The sequence below is a fragment of the Silurus meridionalis genome, chromosome 28 (genome assembly GCF_014805685.1).
Source record: "Silurus meridionalis isolate SWU-2019-XX chromosome 28, ASM1480568v1, whole genome shotgun sequence".
Classification (NCBI taxonomy): domain Eukaryota; kingdom Metazoa; phylum Chordata; class Actinopteri; order Siluriformes; family Siluridae; genus Silurus; species Silurus meridionalis.
The window spans coordinates 2,091,985-2,110,000 of NC_060911.1; the positions used below are offsets into that span (position 1 = coordinate 2,091,985).

Here is an 18,016-nt window from a genome sequence, read left to right on the forward strand (position 1 = left end):
GAAACAAAAGGAATATTGTCACTTGACAAACCAGTCTCAGTGTTTTTTCACACCTTTTACAGGCACTGTACCACAAATAAAACACTTAAGTGCAAGTCTTTGAGTTCTGTGGTGTGTTCTGCTTCTGGAAAACTGTCCAGATTATTCTCATAGGGTTACAAAGTCATGGAATATTTCCAGAAACTTTTCATGGGAATTTCATCTGGAGAATTTTGTAAATATGGAAACTTACCAGGAATTTATGTGAATTAATTAGAAATTTTTGGAAATCTATATGATATCATTTACAAGCACGTGTATATATATATAACACTTTGTTTGGTCATAAGCTGACATTCATGCACACTAATAAAGCTTTTTTTAAAATGACATTTTTGATTTTGATTTAATTGCTAGTATAATGTTGTTGCACAATCGCTTACACTCAGTAGAAGAAAGTTTAGGTTTAATCAGTGTATGTAAGATTTATGTCATTTACATGAATGCTTATCAAGAAGGACATTATTTTGATGTGCAGGATTGTAGCATTCTGTGTGTGATGTGATGGAGGAATGCACGGTGCATGTAGGGGGCGTGACCTCAGCAGCCCTGCAGTAAGTGTGCTGCGTGCATGTGATTGATGAATGTGCAGGGGAGAAATTCAACTAAAACGACATCAAATCTGGTTGTTTTAAGCAAAATTATCCAGCAAGATTTATTTTTTAACTACGTTTATGTTCCCTGTTAGAAGCTAACCTGCAATTTTGTACATTCCCAGTTTATTCCCATGAAAAGTTTCCAGTCTTGAAATTTTGCAATCCTACTCACACACCATTCTGGAGGCAAACAATAGCACCAATAGCATCGTAGCTCGACTCTACAGAGAGTGAGGGATTACTGAATACTCAAGAGCTGAGCTGAATAGGGAACAGGAGGGGGCTATGGATGTAACACAGAGTCACATACACACACACACACACGAACACACACATATCTATACACAAATATACACATATACAAACACATATACACAAGCTCATTTGGGTTATAGATTTATTATGCACTTCTGTACAAACACACACATGCATTAGTTTTACTGAAAAGGTTAACACACAATATATATATATATATATAAATGATTTGGCCAGCAGAATATAAGGATGACGAACGTGAAGAAGAAGAAATAGACTCACCTGGAGGTGCTCTCAGGCCGTTCGGAGGATGAGAGATAGAGAGACGTCTAAACAGAAGGACACACAAAAGGAGACAAGCGTGAGACGCACAGAAACAAAGAATCCCTGACGTTGCTTTTCAGCGCCGTGCGGCGCTCAAATCCTTCCCCCCTTTCTCTCTACAGACGGCTGTATCTCACAATAGTTCCACCCCCCACTACCACCTCCTCCTCCTCCACCCCCATTCCCCCGTGTAAAGCGCTGTCCTCATGACCTTTGACCTGTGTTTAATCAACCGCAGGATCATGGTATGCAATGCCCTTCAAGGTTTGCTGCTCCTCCTTAATGCAATTGATCCAGGATGCTCTAGGCGACCCACAATGCACTGGGATCTGGGCGAATGGAAAAGCTGGTCAATAGAATATGGTGAAGACCCTGAAGGATTCCTGAGGCTACGCCAACATGTTAGCAACGTTTCACTATAATCCACATTTATGACTTTGAGAGAGCCGAGACTTGGTACACACTAACACGTGGATGTGGGTTACACCTCCGTCTGCTGGTTGGATGGAGGGATGATGGTTACAGTCAGCCGTGTGTTTTCACTCTGTCTGTATAAATACTCATATGGATTAGTTTGATGAGAAAGCAAAGAGAGAGGAGGAGAAGATTGGTGTCAAGGAGTCAGGAGATTAGGATGGATGGATGGATGGATGGATAAATGGATGATGGATGGATGGATGGATGGATGGATGGATGGATGGATGGATGGATGGAGAAGAGAAATAAAAAGACATAAAATAATGACCTGACCAAAGAATAGCTGGATGAATGGACGGAGGACAGATGGAGGACAGAAGAAGGTGGATGCAGAGAAGATAGACAGAATAGGTGGATTGGTGGAAGGAGGAAGAGAAGAAGAAGAAGAGAAGAAGAAGAAGAGAAGAAAGAAGAGAAGAGAAGATGAGACTAGTGAAGAGAAGGTTGGGTAGAAGATGAACAGAATGTAACAGGACCGAATTTATTTATGAAGAAGAAGAAGAGATTAAAAGATGATGGATGGATGGATGGATGGATGGATGGATGGATGGATGGAGAGCTAAATGGATGGAGAAGAGAAGACTAAACAAAAGAAAACACTTGCAAGAAGAGATATAATGCAATAATTTGGAGAAAACAGAAAGTTGGAGAGGTGGATGGATGGATAAAGGAGAGGATGAGAGGAGGGTGTGCGGGTGAAGGAGTATTACCTGTGTGCTGGGGTGGGTGGAGCAGTCAGGCGTGTAATCCAGCCTCTTTTTGGGAGGCTAGACGGCCGAGCGGAGTGGAGGAGAGGAAGAGGAGGAGGAGGAGGAGGAGTGGAGATGGAGTGGTGTAGAAGCAGGTGCAACATGGGAAAGAAAGACATGTGGAGAAAGCGAGAACATTAGAGCATATAAACACTGGAACACCCCCCCCAACCCCCACACACACAGGGTTATAAAAGGTTATATCAATCCCGTGCCATCACACACTTTAAAATAGCAAAGCTGGTCAGCAACTGCATGTGTGAGTGTGTGTGTGAGTGTGTGTGTGTGTGTGTGTGTGTGTGTGTGTGTGTGTGTGTGTGAGTGTGTGAGTGTGTGAGTCCACGCGTGATAATCTGAATTGCATTTTCCTGCTTGTTTACTGGATTAGTTGCAAACAGTAAACAAGTAAACATGTGACAAGCAAACAAACAAACAAACAAACAAACAAACCAGGCCAGAGCCGTCGTGTGGTCTGGAATAAAAGGAAGCTCCGCCCACTCATTCCGAGACGACTAATTAAAATAGAGTACATTTATAATAATGTTATTTTTGACATTCTTGAATTTGGGAGAATAAGGATTAAAGTAAAGGTGTGTTTGAAAGTCCAGATTCAGAACAGAATGTAACGGTACTGAAGATGGTTACAGAGAAGAAGAAGGGATTAAAGGATGAGAGAGCTGTATGGACAGATTAATAAAATAGATGTGATTGATAAATGTAGATGCAGGGAGGAAATATTTGCTAAATGGATGGATGGATGAATAGATGGTGGAACGGGTGGATAAATAGAAGGATGAATGGATGGATGGATGGATGAATGGAAGAATGGAGGGATGGATGGATGGATGGATGGATGGATGGATGGATGGATGGATGGATGGACGGGTGGAAAAATAGACGGATAAATGATTGGATGGATGGATGGATGGATGGATGGATGGATTGTTGGATAAATGGAGGATGAATGAATGGATGGATGAATAAATGGATGGATGGATTGTTGGATAAATAGATGGATGGATGGATGGATGGATGGATTAATAAATAAATTCGAATACTGGGCAGATAATGGATGGGTGATTGATAAATGTAGATGGATGGATTGATGGATTCAAAAGAATTCAGGTAAAGATGTAGGTAAAGTTCAGACCTGGACACACCTCTGGACTGAGGTTCGATTTTCGAAACCACACGACGCACCAGGCATGTGCCGAAACCACGATACGGTCGCGTTTCCAAGTCGGAAATCCCAGTTAAGACAGGCGTCCCGTCCTGTTTTTCGATCGCCATGGAAACGTGAGACAATCTCTATAGACAATGACTGCATATCGCCGTGAATGTCGGCACATGGTGGGTACAAGTCATACACACACACACACCACTCTTTTATCAGATTAAAAGAAATCACACGGCCGGAGTGCAGCCCTCACACACACGCTCGCTCCGGACGTCACTTACCGGCCGGCCGAACTCCAGCTCTGAAAAGAACTTAAACCACGGCTCGTTCTCTAAATCTATCTCATCTGCTTCTAACGCAAAACCCTGCAGCAGCACCGAGAGCGATGAGAGGAACACACAGAGAGATGGAGAACGTTTAGAGGACCACACCGAATCACAGAGCATGATGGGTAAAGAATGGGAAGCGACAACACGTAAAAGGATTTTACACACACGCACACACACACACACACACACACACACACACACACACACACACACACACACAAACACACACTCCGTTTTTCTCTTTCCTAAAAAGCTCTAATCTTCTTGGAAGATGTTCCTCTAGATTTGGTGGAGATTTCTGCTCACTCAGGTAGTGATGGAGGTGAGGTGAGGAGGTTTCCTGGGTGAAGTTAACATTCACGTTCATCCCAAAAGTCTTCAATAGGATTTGAGAAGATCTTCCACTTCCTCAAACCCATGGAAAACAGAACGTCCCAATACTTTTGCCACACAGTGTAGGTATTTTTTTCTGTAACTGCACTATAGCCTTCACTCCAATAGAGGGCAGCAAAGTATGACTCTCTCTTTATAACTCAGGTCTGGAAGTGTGAACTAATACTGCAGTGTAGAGAAATGAATGGATGGAAGAGAGATGAGACGAAATAAGAAGAAAATAAAATGAGAAGGTGAAGGGATGAGGAGAAAAGAAGAGAAGAGAAAAGAAGAGAAGTGAAAAGAAAACAAGAAGAAAAGAGAACAGAAGAGAAGATAGAAGAAGAAAAGCGAAGAGAAGAAAAGAGAAAAGAAGAGAAGAAAAGAAGAGAAGAAAGGAGAAGAGAAGAGAAGAGAAGAGAGGAGAAGAGAAGAAAAGAGAAAAGAAGAGAAGAGAAGAGAAGAGAGAAGAGAAGAATGGAGAAGAGAAAAGATGAGAAGAGAGGGAAGAGAAGAGAAAAGAGGAAAAATGAAAAGAGAAGAAATTAGAAGAGAAGAAAAGAGAAGAGAAGAGAAGAAAAGAGAAGAAAAGAAAAAGAAAAGAGAAGAAGAAAGGAGAAGAGAGAGAGAAGAAAAGAAAGGAGAGGAGAGGAGAAGAGAGAGAAGAGAAGAAAGGAGAAGAGAAGAGGAGAGAAGAGAAGAAGAAGAGAGAGAAGAGAAGAGAAGAGAAGAAATGAGAAGAGAAGAGAGAGGAGAAGAGAAGAGAAGGGAAAAGAGGAGAAAATGAAAAGAGAAGAAATTAGAAGAGAAGAGAGAAGAGAAGAAAAGAAAAGGAAAAGAGGAGAAGAAAGGAGAAGAGAGGAGAAAAAAGAGAAGAAAGGAGAAGAGAAGAGAAGAGAAGAGAAGAAAGGAGAAGAGAAGAGAAGAGAAGAGAGGAGAAGAGAAGAGAAAGAGGAGAAAATGAAAAGAGAAGTAATTAGAAGAGAAGAGAAGAGAAGAGAAGAGAAGAGAAGAAAAGAAAAAGAAAAGGGAAAAGAGGAGAAGAAAGGAGAAGAGAGGAGAAAAGAAGAGAAGAAAGGAGAAGAGAAGAGAAGAGAAGAGAAGAGAAGAGAAGAGAAGAGAAGAAGAGAAGAGAAGAGAGGAGAAAAGAGAAGAGAAAAGAGGAGAAGAGAAGAGAAGAGAGGAGAAGGTAGGAGAAGAGAAGAGAGGAGAAGAGAGAGAAGAGAGGAGAAAAGAGGAGAAGGAGGAGAAGAGAAGAAAGGAGAATAGAAGAGAAAAGAAGAGAAGAGAAGAAAAGAGAAAGAGGAGAAGAAAGAGAAGAAGAGGAGAAGAGAGGAGAAGAAAGGAGAAGAGAAGAGGAGAGAAGAGAAGAAAGAAGAAGAGAAGAGAAGAGATGAGAAGAGAAGAAATGAGAAGAGAAGAGAAGAGAGGAGAAGAGAAGAGAAGGAAAAGAGGAGAAAATGAAAAGAGAAGAAATTAGAAGAGAAGAGAAGAGAAGAGAAGAAAAGAAAAGGAAAAGAGGAGAAGAAAGGAGAAGAGAGGAGAAAAGAAGAGAAGAAAGGAGAAGAGAAGAGAAGAGAAGAGAAGAGAAGAGAAGAGAGGAGAAGAGAAGAGAAGAGAAGAGAAGAGAAGAGAAGAGAGAGAAGAGAGAAGAAGAAGAAGAGAAGAAGAAAGGAGAAGAGAAGAGAAGAGATGAGAAGAGAAGAGAAGAGAAGAGAAGAGAAGAGAAGAGAAGAGAAGAGAAGAGAAGAGAAGAAAAGAAAAGGAAAAGAGGAGAAGGGAGGAGAAGAGAAGAAAGGAGAAGAGAGAGAAGAGAAGAAGAGAAGAGAAGAGAAGAGAAGAGAAGAGAAGAGAGAGAAGAAAAGAGAAGAGAAAAGAGGAGAAGAGAAGAGAAGAGAGGAGAAGGTAGGAGAAGAGAAGAGAGAGAAGAGAAGAGAAGAGAGGAGAAAAGAGGAGAAGGGAGGAGAAGAGAAGAAAGGAGAATAGAAGAGAAAAGAAGAGAAGAGAAGAAAGAGAAGAAGAGGAGAAGAAAAGAAAGGAGAGGAGAAGAGAGGAGAAGAGAGGAGAAGAGAAGAGAAGAGAAGAGAAGAAGAGAAGAGAGAAGAGAGGAGAAGAGAGAGAAGAGAAAAGAAGAGAAGAGAAGAGAAGAGAAGGCTGTTGAGATCTATAAGTGTTTCTCAAAGGCATCATGTAGAGTAGAAAAGGATCTCTGGTCTAATTAAGAGCAAAAGTGAACATTTTAGCTTCACGTTCCATGAAGCCAAAACATTTACACCACACATTAATATATGTTTGTGTATGCGCTATCCGGTGTGTGTGTGTGTGTGTGTGTGTGTGTGTGTGTGTGTGTGTGTGTGTGTGTGTGTTTCCTGCTCTGATTCAGCTTGGAGCCCGGAGCCCTGTGGGAAATGTAGTTATATGAGCGTCTGGCTCACCTCACTGTCTCGAGCTCTTTACAAACCTGCTGAGTCGGATAAATTCGGAGTGCTGTGAGGAGAAGCGCTGCACTAGACACTTTTTAAACACCCACACACACAAACAGAAACAAACACACACTGGTTCACAATGAAACACAATTCTCAAACGGAAATCGGGTTGCTTGCTAGCATTGATATCTAGCTAGCGTATAAGATGGTTGAACATCTGAGGAGCATTCGTGTAGAGAATGAACAAGGAGATGAAGGTGTTACATCTCACCGGTCGCTCGTGCTCCAGGATGGAGGATTTGCCCGGTTCGTACTCGAAGATGCTGCGCGGCTCCGCACGATACCGCCGCGTGTCCACCTTACGATCCGGGGGGCTCCATTCGTTTCTTTTTAGGGAGAGAAAGAGAGAGAGAGAGAGATAATGAGCGAGACAGAATAGTAAAAGAGCTCTGAGCAAGGGATTAATAAGTGATAGATAGATAGATAGATAGATAGATAGATAGATAGATAGATAGATAGATAGATAGATAGATAGATAGATAGATAGATAGAACTTTGTCATTGTAAAGTACAGGTACACAGCAAAGAGAAAAAGAAAGAGAGGAAAAGATAGTGAGAGAGAGAAGAGAAGAGAATGACGACAGAAAGAGAAATTGAAAATGAATGAGAAAGTGAGAGAGTGAAAAGGAGAAATAATGAGATCCCTCTCTCTGTTTCTCCATGTCTCTCATTAGAGATAGAGATTATGAAACAGGTGGAGAAAAAAAAGAGAGACTTCCACTCTTTTTTATAGCAGTGAAAACGTCTTACGGATCGTGCGGGAGCTCTTTCTCACGATCGAGATCTCGTGAGCGTAGCTGCAGGAGCGAGGGCATGGGTGGGGGTGGCGGTGGTACGGGACTCGTCTCTCGAGGGGGCGGAGCTCTGCCAGGCTCGTTGGAGTTGCGAGACAGGGGCCGGTAGGTGTGTGTCCGAGGCGGTGGGTGGGCGTGGACGGGGTCGAAGTTCTCTACGAAACGAAAATGATTAGTCAAACAAAAACAGAATAAACAAACAATCAAACAAACAAACAAACAAACAAACAAAGCTGTGATTAACATTGACATCAAGCAGCCAATCAAACCTGACGATTTAGCGTGCATCGCGTTTTAGCTAACAGTAGCATTTATAGCATTCTCATAGCACTCAAAGAGCTTCATATTGGACTGTTTCTGCTAATTCTGCGAAAACTGTATTTTACAGTGATACAAAGTTTGGATGAAATGAAATCTTCTGCAAATGAAACTCTGGTGTAAGGAACTCAGAGGCAAGAAGAAATGGCCCCAGCACACACCGTTATTCCCCACAGCATAAGTAGCACCGTATGTGTCTGCATAGTCATCATCTGTAAAGAACATCATAGAAATTAGCCATCAGCAATAAACACACACACACACACACACACACACACACACACGAACTCACCTGGTTTATGCACCGTATGGATTTGTTTAAACATGGTCTTGTACCAGTCCTTAGGCCTGTCTACAGTCTGTGGACACACACACACACATACAGAAGCATTTCTGGATTTCAGGGTCATCAGGGCTCAGTGCCCCCCATGCACACCCACTTGTCCACCCTAATGCCCCCCAGTTGGCCATCCTGATGCCCTCCATGCCCACCCAGTTGTCCACCCTGATGCCTGATGCATATGTTGATCAGCACTCACCGTGCGGATAGCAAGGGGGAGGCCCGACTCGTCCACTGGCCCGATGCCCTGATAATGAGGTGCCTTGATCACTGAAACTTTCTTTTCCTCCTCTGAGAAACGAGCCACAGGAGTCACACTGCTGAACGACCTCTCACCTACTGACACCGACTCCCTCTGTACTGACTCTGAACCTTCTGATAGATAGATAGATAGATAGATAGATAGATAGATAGATAGATAGATAGATAGATAGATAGATAGATAGATAGATAGATAGATAGATAGACACAGACAGACAGACAGACAGACAGACAGACAGACAGACAGAAAGAGAAACAGAGAGAAATTAGCAAAAAGGAAAACAGCAGTGAAATGATAATAAAAGCAGAGGAGAATGAGATATAAAGAGTAGAACAAAAAAACACTGCATTTAGAAGCGAACTGTAACCCGAACAGGCAGAACCCCTGACTAAAGCACAGACAAACTGTTAGCTTCTCCGCTAAAAGCTGCTCTGTCAACACCTGAAGCACTCTGACATCCCAGCAGCAAACTTTCACCAGCGTTTGTGTGGCGGCTCCCAATCCATCTGCACTCGTTTTTTTCCTCGATATATATCGATCGATCCGGCCTGTTTTAATGGGTGCTGAAAAGGATTTGCTGCCAGCGGCGCCGCCGCTAATAAACCGCATACATCACGCAGCCATTAAGTGAACACTGCAACTCCCAGAGCTCAATCAATAAGATATGAGCTTGTATCATCACCTTTAGAACCAAAGAGCACACGGCATGAGAACTGATCCTGAGGTGACAGGTGAATTGGTAGAAGTGACTTTTACTAAAATTTTATTTGAGCGAGTGGGACACGTGTTAACAGCCTTGGGGTTGGTGAGATCAAATCTTATGCAAACTTCACCCAAGGTAAGCCTTTAAATAGGAACATTTTTTGCTAAAGATTAGCTGTACAGCACCAATGATCATACACTGTACAGTATATTGTGACTGAAACATAGATCGATCAATTGCACTTGATGTTTTTAAAAAAAATCTAATGCAAAGTAAAAGCCACAGAGTCAAGTCAAGTCAAGTGAAGTAAAGCCAAGTCAAGTCAAGTCAAAAGTCAACTCAAAAGTCAAGTCAAGTAAAGCAAAGTGAAGTAAAGCCAAGTCAAGTCAAGTAAAAAAAAAAAAACTTTTATTGTAATTTCTACCATATATATCTGATGCAGAACACAGTGAAATGAGGACGCGTTCCTCCAGAACCCTGGTGCTACATTAAACAACACAGAGCTACATAACAGAACACAGAGTTAAGGACTAAAGTAAGTGTCCTCACCACATAAAGTATATCCTGTGCAACTGAATGCAAATAGTGCAGACAGACAACACAAGACAGTGTGAGACAGATACACAAAACACAGAATACAAAATAGTGCCGACCAGTAAACCTATTATATACCATGATTATACAGTAATGTGCAAAAGAGGACTATAAACAAGAGTGTATTTGTAAACAAAAACACATTGTAGTGCAAAACCAGCAGTAGCAGCAGTCGAGAGGCGCAAAACAGCATGTAAACAGTATAATACAATTTAATATAAATATCTTTTATCATTTAGGGTGGTGGAATGGATTGAGATGAGTAATACGTGTGTGTTGAGCTCAGGTTGTACATTTCAGTAACACAGTTTAGTGTGTGTGTGTGTGTGTGTGTGTGTGTGTGTGTGTGTGTGTGTGTGTGAGTTTTGTACAGTTTAGTTCTGTGTGTTGAGGAACCTGAGGGCTTGCGGGAAAAAACTGTTGAACAATCTGGGTGTGAGGCCTGAATGCTTCTGAACCTTTTACCTGATGGCAGGAGGGTAACGAGTGTGTGTGAAGAGTGTGTATGAGAGGTGTGTGTAATGAGTGTGTGTTACAGTTGTGTAAGGGGTGTGTGTGAGGGGTGTGTTTGGTCGTCAACAATGCTGTTGGCTTTGCAGATGCAGTGTGTGGTGTAAATGTCTGTTAAAGATGGGAGAGAGACTTAGATGATCTTCACAGCCATCCTCACTATCTTCTGTAGGATCTTGCGATCCGATACGATGCAGTTCCCAAACCTGGCAGTGATGCAGCTGCTCAGGAAGCTCTCAATGGTCCCTCTGTAGAACATGGTTAGGATGGGCTTTCCTCAGCCTTCTTAGGAAGTAGAGATGCTGCTGAGCTTTCTTGGTGATGGAACTGGTTTTGAGAGACCAGGTGAAGTTCTACCCCAGATGTACAACGAAGAAATTTGGTGCTCTTGAAGATCTCCACAGAGGATCCATCGATGATCAGTGGAGAGTGGCTGCTCTGTGTTTTCCTGAAGTCAACAACCATCTCTTTTGTTTGGTTAACTTTCAGAGACAGATTGTTGGCTCTACACCAGGCTGTTAACTCTCAGGGTGGTAACATCCTCTTTGTATGCTGACTCGTTTTTTTTGCTGATGAGAGTCACCATGGTCGTGTCATTGGCCCTGAGGAGCTCCAGTGCTCAGTGTGGTGGTGCTGGAGATGCGGTCCCAGATCCGGACTGACTGAAGTCTCCCAGTCAGGAAGTTCAGGATCCAATTGCATAGAAAGATGTTCAGGCCCAGTATGCTCAGCTTCTCTATTAGAAGCTGAGGGATGATGGTGTTGAATGCAGAATTAACGTTTACAGCATTCGTAAGTGAGTGTCCATATTGTCCAGGTGGGTGAGGGCCAGATATAGGGTCGTGAAGATGGCATCGTCCATGGAACGGTTTGGACTGCATGGGGTCCAGTGTGGGTGGAAGCTCTGGTTTGATGTGCCTCAAGACGAGCCTCTCAAAGCACTTTATTACAGTGAGTGTGGCAGGAGATTGAGGCAGAAGACTGCAGACTGCTTGGGGACAATGGTTGTTGTCTTGAGGCTTGCAGGAACAACATGCTGCTCGGGGGGATGTTGAAGACTTCAGTTAAGACATCCGCTAGCTCTTCTGCACATTCCCTGAGCACTCTGTCAGGAACGTTTCTGATCCAGCACTTTTGTGGGTTAACTCTCCATAGAGTTTTCCTCACTTCAACTGTGTTAAGACAGAGCACCTGGTAGAAGTCATGCATTTGGGAGGGAGGGGTCTAGGTCACAAACGGGTGAAGTCTTCATGTAGTTTGTGATCACCTGGATGCCCTGCGCATGCACCAGGTGTCTCTGCTGTCCTGGAAGTGACTGTGGATTTGCTTGGCGTGTGTGTGCTATTTGCCTTGCTAGTTTCTGAAGGTCACTTACAACAAACAATATCAGAATTGTTCCTCAAAATCAAGGAATGGAGGTATCTCCATTTCCTCAAAATCCTCCCAACAAAATTGATCCTGTTGAATCCTGGAAAATTGAAGGTTTGAAGGTTGGGGGACATCAGACATTACCTGAGTGTCTTGTCTGCTGTAAATGCTCGAGTCCAGGACTAAAGATGGGTGGAGGAGGACGTTGTGATGGAGGAGAAAATGACCTCTGTGAGTGGGCACTTCCATTAATCGCCATTTCACCCTGCAAACACAGCCAGTCATATAAAAAAACATACATATATTTGTGTTATCTATCAATGGTAAGCAATCTAGAGCTACGACTGGATCTAATGTTAATATGGCAGCAAGTGACGTTGACACGATGTTACACTGACACTGGTTATCTGTGGTTGGGATACACACAGGAAAAGGATGTTAAAACACCTCAACATTTAAACAGTAACAAATCAAGGAATCAACATGGTAGCTTGAGAGTGTGGTTAGATTTTCGAACATCCAAGCCTGATTTGGGTGGGTTTATCTCTGGACAGGGGGCAAATACACATATGAGACAAACACCTCACAATATCACTCCAGAAAAGACACCACAAGTCCAACAGATACACCAAGGTCACCTGCACATTAATCAACATTTAGCACACATGCTAATGAGGTAAAGGGGTGGAGACACACACAGCTCTTTTGCAACATCAGCAAAACATGACTGGGCAAACAGGTGAGAGATTTGAGTGAAGGGGCATGGCTGCGTGATAGTTACGTTAGTATCAGCAGCCGTTGCTGAGGCATTGAATGCAGGGACACCATCAGGGGAGACAGAAGCGTGGCTGAGAGTGGGGGAGGGGGTGGGCGTGGTCTCAGGCGTGTCCACAGCGCAGATCTGCAATTCTTCAAGGACAGCCGTCGACGATGAATAGTGGCTCAGTGCTGAAAGCGATCGTGATGGAGGGTTCGGGCTGAGCAAGAAGTCAGGCGACTCCTGACTTGCACGGCTGTAGGATGATCCAGACCCGAAGTCGGTGGTACATCTAGCTGGGGATGCATCACGCTAGCGGAGGGTAGGAAGGATGAAAGGAGGGATAAAGAAATGATTAGCGCAACCATGCTAGCAAGCAGGATGTGTAACTCTGTGTGGTAAAGCTGGGTTGGACCAAGTTAGCGGACTGAATTGGGGAAGTCAGCTGTGGGAGGAAAGAAGAATATGACAACTTTTTCTGATGATTCACAAACAAACCTAGTCTAAGGAGAAATGGTTGAAGAGTTCCTACGATGGTTAAGGTTTTCTAGAGCTCTAAAAGGGTTCTACTTCCTGTTCTACATAGAATCTTTAAAGAGCAACCCCAGATTGGCCAAATGGAAAAGGATTTTTCAGTTAGAAATCAAGAACAAATATACACCAACCATGTGTAACAATATGACCAAATGCGTAAAAACAAATGTTTTTTTTTGGTGCTAAAACAGTCCTGATCTGTCAAGCATTAACTGCATTAACTTCTTCAGCAATTTTGGACACCATGACACTGTCAACGGTTCACTATTGTTCCTTCCTTGGAGCACTTTTGATAGATACTGGCCACTGCAGAACAGGAACATCCCCCAGGAACTGCAGTTTTGGAGATTCTCTGACCTTCGTCCAGCCATCACAATATGGCCCTTGTCAAACTCACTCAAATCCTTATGTGTGCCCATTAGTCCTGCTTCTAACCCATCAACTTTGAGGACAAAATGTTCATTTGCTGCCTAATATATTCCACCCCCTAACAGGTGCCATGATAAAGGGATCATCAGTGTTCTTTACTTCACCAGTCATAAAGTAATAAAGTCATAATGTTATGCCTGATCGGTGTACATTGGAAACAATCCTCAAGGTGAATTTGAATGGTCAAGAGTTTTAGAAGACTCTACCATTAACCTTTTAAAGGGAAACCTACTGTATGTTTTATCCTAGTGATGAACTGAATTTGACCCAGGACAGGTTTGGCTCAGAAACATAGACCAGGGTTACATTTCTATAGTTCTATAGTCTATAGTTCTATAGTATAGAAGTATTTCTTCAGGTTCCTTAATGGTTCTTGATGTCCAATAAATAGGTACATGCCATTGCCAGAAAAAGAGAAATGATTGCTGGTGGGTTCCAGCACCAGTAATAAAGGTTTATACAGTAATGGGGCTTCTATTGAAGGAAATTTTTCTGATGGCACTTTAAATAATACCTTTATAGAGTTCTATGTAGAACCAGTAAAGAGTGAAAAACTCCTTAAGGTGCAAGTTTTTTCAGCGTAAGCAACAACTTTGTTAGAGTGTTCAATCATTTTGATGTTAGCTATTCTTGAAAAAGGACGTCTAACCAGAAACAAATATGTGGTTTAGAAAAAAACTACTCATGTGGAAAGTGAGCTGAAGCCAAATAAATGCAATACCGCCTCATCGCCTGCAGGTCTGGGTGGCACTTTGGGGCTTGGCTCAGCAGGATCCTGGCTTTGGGATCCAAATCCAGCTCGAAGTCCAGATTGGGAACGGTATTCTGAGCCCTTAGGAGCTATCCGAATGGAGAGAGAGGCTGTGTGTGTCGTAGCAGGGGATTTGGAGTGTGTACGCGGTGGTGGGGATGGCGGAATATCATCGGTCGAACCAGGGTTTATGACCTTCACTGTGTTAGTATTAGCCCACGGTTGATACATGTTAGTATCGCTGCTTACATCTTTAGTGTTAGCAGTGGATCCTTCATTAGCGAGTTTCAGAAGCGGCACCTTGCGCTCCAGGAGCTGGCTAATAAAGCTGTTAGCATTAGCATTAACAATATCTTGGGCGATCTCTGAGCTGGTAGTGCGAGCGGTTTCAGAATACAAGTACGAGGAGTTGGATTGGATGGCGTAAGATCCAGAGGGAACGATGGAGCTGTAAGGTGGAGGGTTTGGGGTCATGTGATAGCTCTCTCTCCGAGGGGGTGGGAGCGGAACCTGATTGACACACAGGGGAGCGAGTTGGAAGGAAAAATAAAAAAGACAACGTTAGACCTGGAGAGCATTTCACACTGGCAGCATGGGTAGAAATGACCTTAATATAAAACGATTGGTGAGTCAGAGGCGAGAAAATTTCTGAATAAATGATACGGTCGTTAAATCGATGGCCTGCAAAATAGGAACAAGATGAAATTTTACCGCAAGCTTTAAAGTTATACACCCGACCACACAGAGACATGCTTATATAAATATCAGAGATCATCACGAGGAATGCTCGTGGGTGGAGAGACGGAGATATCGATATACAGTAATCCCCCGCTTTGCCGCAGTTCGAATCTGGCGCCGAATCGCGGAATTGCATTTGCCACTAATTAGTTTGGCTGATTTTCCCGGTCTCTCGTGGAGAGCATCATAGACCAAAACACTTATAGGAAATTGTTTTTATAGAATTTTATGTAAAAATTTTATTTATTAATACAAAAATAATTATTAATTATAAAATGAAGTAAAGTGTTAATACAATACTGTATACATAAAATATCATTTTTGGGGTGGCGTCCTTTTATCGCGTTTTTTCATCTATCATAGGCGGCTTTGGAACGTAACCACCCCAATAAACAGAGGATTACTGCACATCCATTTATGTCCTGGTAGGGTTCTTGAAATCTTCATCTGGAACTTCAAAAGTCTGGATTTAATCATGTAATTGCTCAATATAACACATCAAATGGTCAGAAGTGAAGCACGGTGGTGGTGTTTACCGGGACAGGGCTGCTCTTGTCCTGCAGGTTGGGATGAACGCTTCTGTAGCCTTTAGCAGTCAGAGTGGAGCTGCTCGCGTCACCGTTCCTCAATCCGTCCGTCATAGAGCGTGACCGCCAGGCATCTACACACACACACACAGACACACACAGACACACACACACACACACACACACACACACACACACACACAATTACTATACAGCACCATTTATGTGCATACTCTGTCTCAGGTTCTCGATGAGGATAAGTTTATAGCTGCTATAACATAAGTGAGAACATGAACATGATTTATGGAGGTTCCACAGCAATACAGGTAACCATAAATGGATAAAAAGTACCATATGAAATTGTACTATATTGTACATGGCAACCTACAGAACCCACACACACACACACACACACACACACACACACACACACACACACACACACACACACACACACACACTTGTACAATTACACAGAAATGATTACACTTACCAGAGTCTGAAAATGACTTTCACTACCTGAAAACACAGCAGACAAAAGCAGCATCAAATACAAAACTGAGTTTTCTTTCTTTTTCTTTCTTTTTTTCTTTCTTTCTTTCTTTCTTTCTTTCTTTCTTTCTTTCTTTCTTTCTTTCTTTCTTTCTTTCTTCTTTCTTTCTTTCTTTCTTTCTTTTTAGTTCCATATTTTAACATTCTATCTTTCTTTTTAATTTGCATCTTTCTTTCTTTCTTTCTTTCTTTCTTTCTTTCTTTCTTTCTTTCTTTCTTTTTATTTATATTTTATTATTTCCTTATTTTCTTTCATCCCCATCTTCTTCTTTCCTTTATTATTTATATATTTTTTTATTTTTCTTTCATTATATTTTTTTCTTTTTTATGCATTCTTTTAATTTCCTTATTTCCTTCATCTCTTTATTTTTTTATCTCTATTTTTCTTTTTTTTCCATTTTCTGCCATCTTTTCTTCCTTCCTTCCTGATTCGGTTGTATATGATTATGTACTGGTAATAGTTGTAATACTCAAAAGCAGCAGTACTGAAAACCCCACATGTGTGTGACAGTAAAATAAAATGCACTCATTTAAAAAAACAGGGACTTGAGTCACAAACTAAGTAAAATATCAGACATATAAAGACACCAGCGATTCTTATCGAGTGTAACAAAGTTTCTGTGTATCTGTCCATCTGCTGCTGCTGCCTGTACCATCAATGCTAATACAGCTGCAGTGTAGCAGGCAAGCTAGCACTTCTCCAATAAGCAAGTCCTTACTATCCCCTCAAGCTTTTATTTCCTTTCCTCGTTTATTTGGAAGGAAGTCTCAGAGGTGTGCTAAACGTCCACTCGAAGCTTTTATGTTTCTCAGCACAAACCAAAGCTCACTGTTAATGCTAGCGCATGCTGAATCAGCAAAACTTCTCCAACAACAACAACATTATCCTTAACAGTTGAACATTATTAGCCTTGTAGCTAATTCCAGAAAGGATTAGTGAATCGTACCTGTGTTCATGTTGGAAATTTCCTTTTAGCACTTCTGAAAGGAAGAAATCACGTTCCTTTAACAAACAACACATTGGAGACAAAATGTTAGCATGCACAAAGTGCCACAAAAACACACACACTGATAACCCAGGGGCTTGTTTATATGGCGAGAGCTCGATAAAGCAATTCATTTGCAGAGGGACAGCGGGACAGAGGGACAGACACACAGACAGACAGATGAACAAACAGACAGGTTGAAAATAAAATGGGGTGCAATTGAAATTTGTGTCTGAATAGGAGACTAAAGTGGAACTGAGACCGAAATCCAAGACAGACAGACAGGCAGACAGACAGAGAGACAGACAAACAGATGGAATACAGACAAGCAAAAAGATGGACAAACAAACAGGCACACAGACAGACAAGCAGACAGAGGGACAAAGAAATGCACAGACAGACAGACAGACAGACAGACAGACAGACAGACAGACAGACAGACAGACAGGTCGGGAATAGAATGTGGTGTAATTGAAATTTCTGTCTAAAAGAGAGACTAATCCCCTAAAAGGAATCCCAGACATACAAACACACAGACACAGACAGATCAACAGACATACAGACAGGCAGACAGACAGACAGGCAGACAGGCAGGTTGGAAATAGAAGGTGGTATGATTCTTAAAAGAGTGTGAGTGGGAGTGTACACGACTGTGACTAACACTTGGTCTGAAATCTACAGCATGTGTCTGGTATGTGTCTAATAAATAACCTTATACTCTCATCATACACACACACACACACACACACACACACACACACACACACACACACACTAAACAACACACTTATAAATAAAACTGACTGAGGTACCGATGCTGTAAAATCTTTCTTTATGGTGTGAGTTCACTAAATGCTGGATGATGAATAATTGAGGCGTGAGTGCATTAGACCCCCTGAGCTCAGCTTCAGCTTGGCTTCATCAAAGACTCAATATTACTGACTTTCTGACTGAATGTGGAGTGAAAAGATCGGATCATGTTTCAGAACATGGAAATCTATAAATCTGACAAAGAATAAATAAATAATAATCAAATATAATATAATTTA

At 42.1% G+C, this 18,016-nt stretch overlaps 1 protein-coding gene across 15 annotated transcripts in view; it reads right to left on the reverse strand.

Moving 5' to 3' along the window:
- sorbs2a (sorbin and SH3 domain containing 2a) overlaps positions 1–18,016 on the reverse strand; it is a 49,563-nt gene that overhangs the window by 14,863 nt on the left and 16,684 nt on the right. For 6 of the 15 annotated variants that reach the window (XM_046843087.1, XM_046843086.1, XM_046843090.1 and 3 more), the window contains 13 exons: positions 16,929–16,984; positions 15,923–15,948; positions 15,439–15,563; positions 14,135–14,674; positions 11,838–11,958; positions 8,456–8,631; positions 8,209–8,275; positions 8,078–8,128; positions 7,555–7,753; positions 7,016–7,130; positions 3,899–3,982; positions 2,402–2,458; positions 1,173–1,219 (listed from right to left, as the gene is read on the reverse strand). In XM_046843087.1, coding sequence (XP_046699043.1) covers positions 1,173–1,219; positions 2,402–2,458; positions 3,899–3,982; positions 7,016–7,130; positions 7,555–7,753; positions 8,078–8,128; positions 8,209–8,275; positions 8,456–8,631; positions 11,838–11,958; positions 14,135–14,674; positions 15,439–15,543 — 1,562 coding nt within the window. In that variant the 5' untranslated portion in view covers positions 15,544–15,563; positions 15,923–15,948; positions 16,929–16,984. The remainder of the gene's footprint in view (positions 1–1,172; positions 1,220–2,401; positions 2,459–3,898; positions 3,983–7,015; positions 7,131–7,554; positions 7,754–8,077; positions 8,129–8,208; positions 8,276–8,455; positions 8,632–11,837; positions 11,959–14,134; positions 14,675–15,438; positions 15,564–15,922; positions 15,949–16,928; positions 16,985–18,016) is intronic. The other 9 variants (XM_046843089.1, XM_046843088.1, XM_046843092.1 and 6 more) reach the window with 6 other exon arrangements.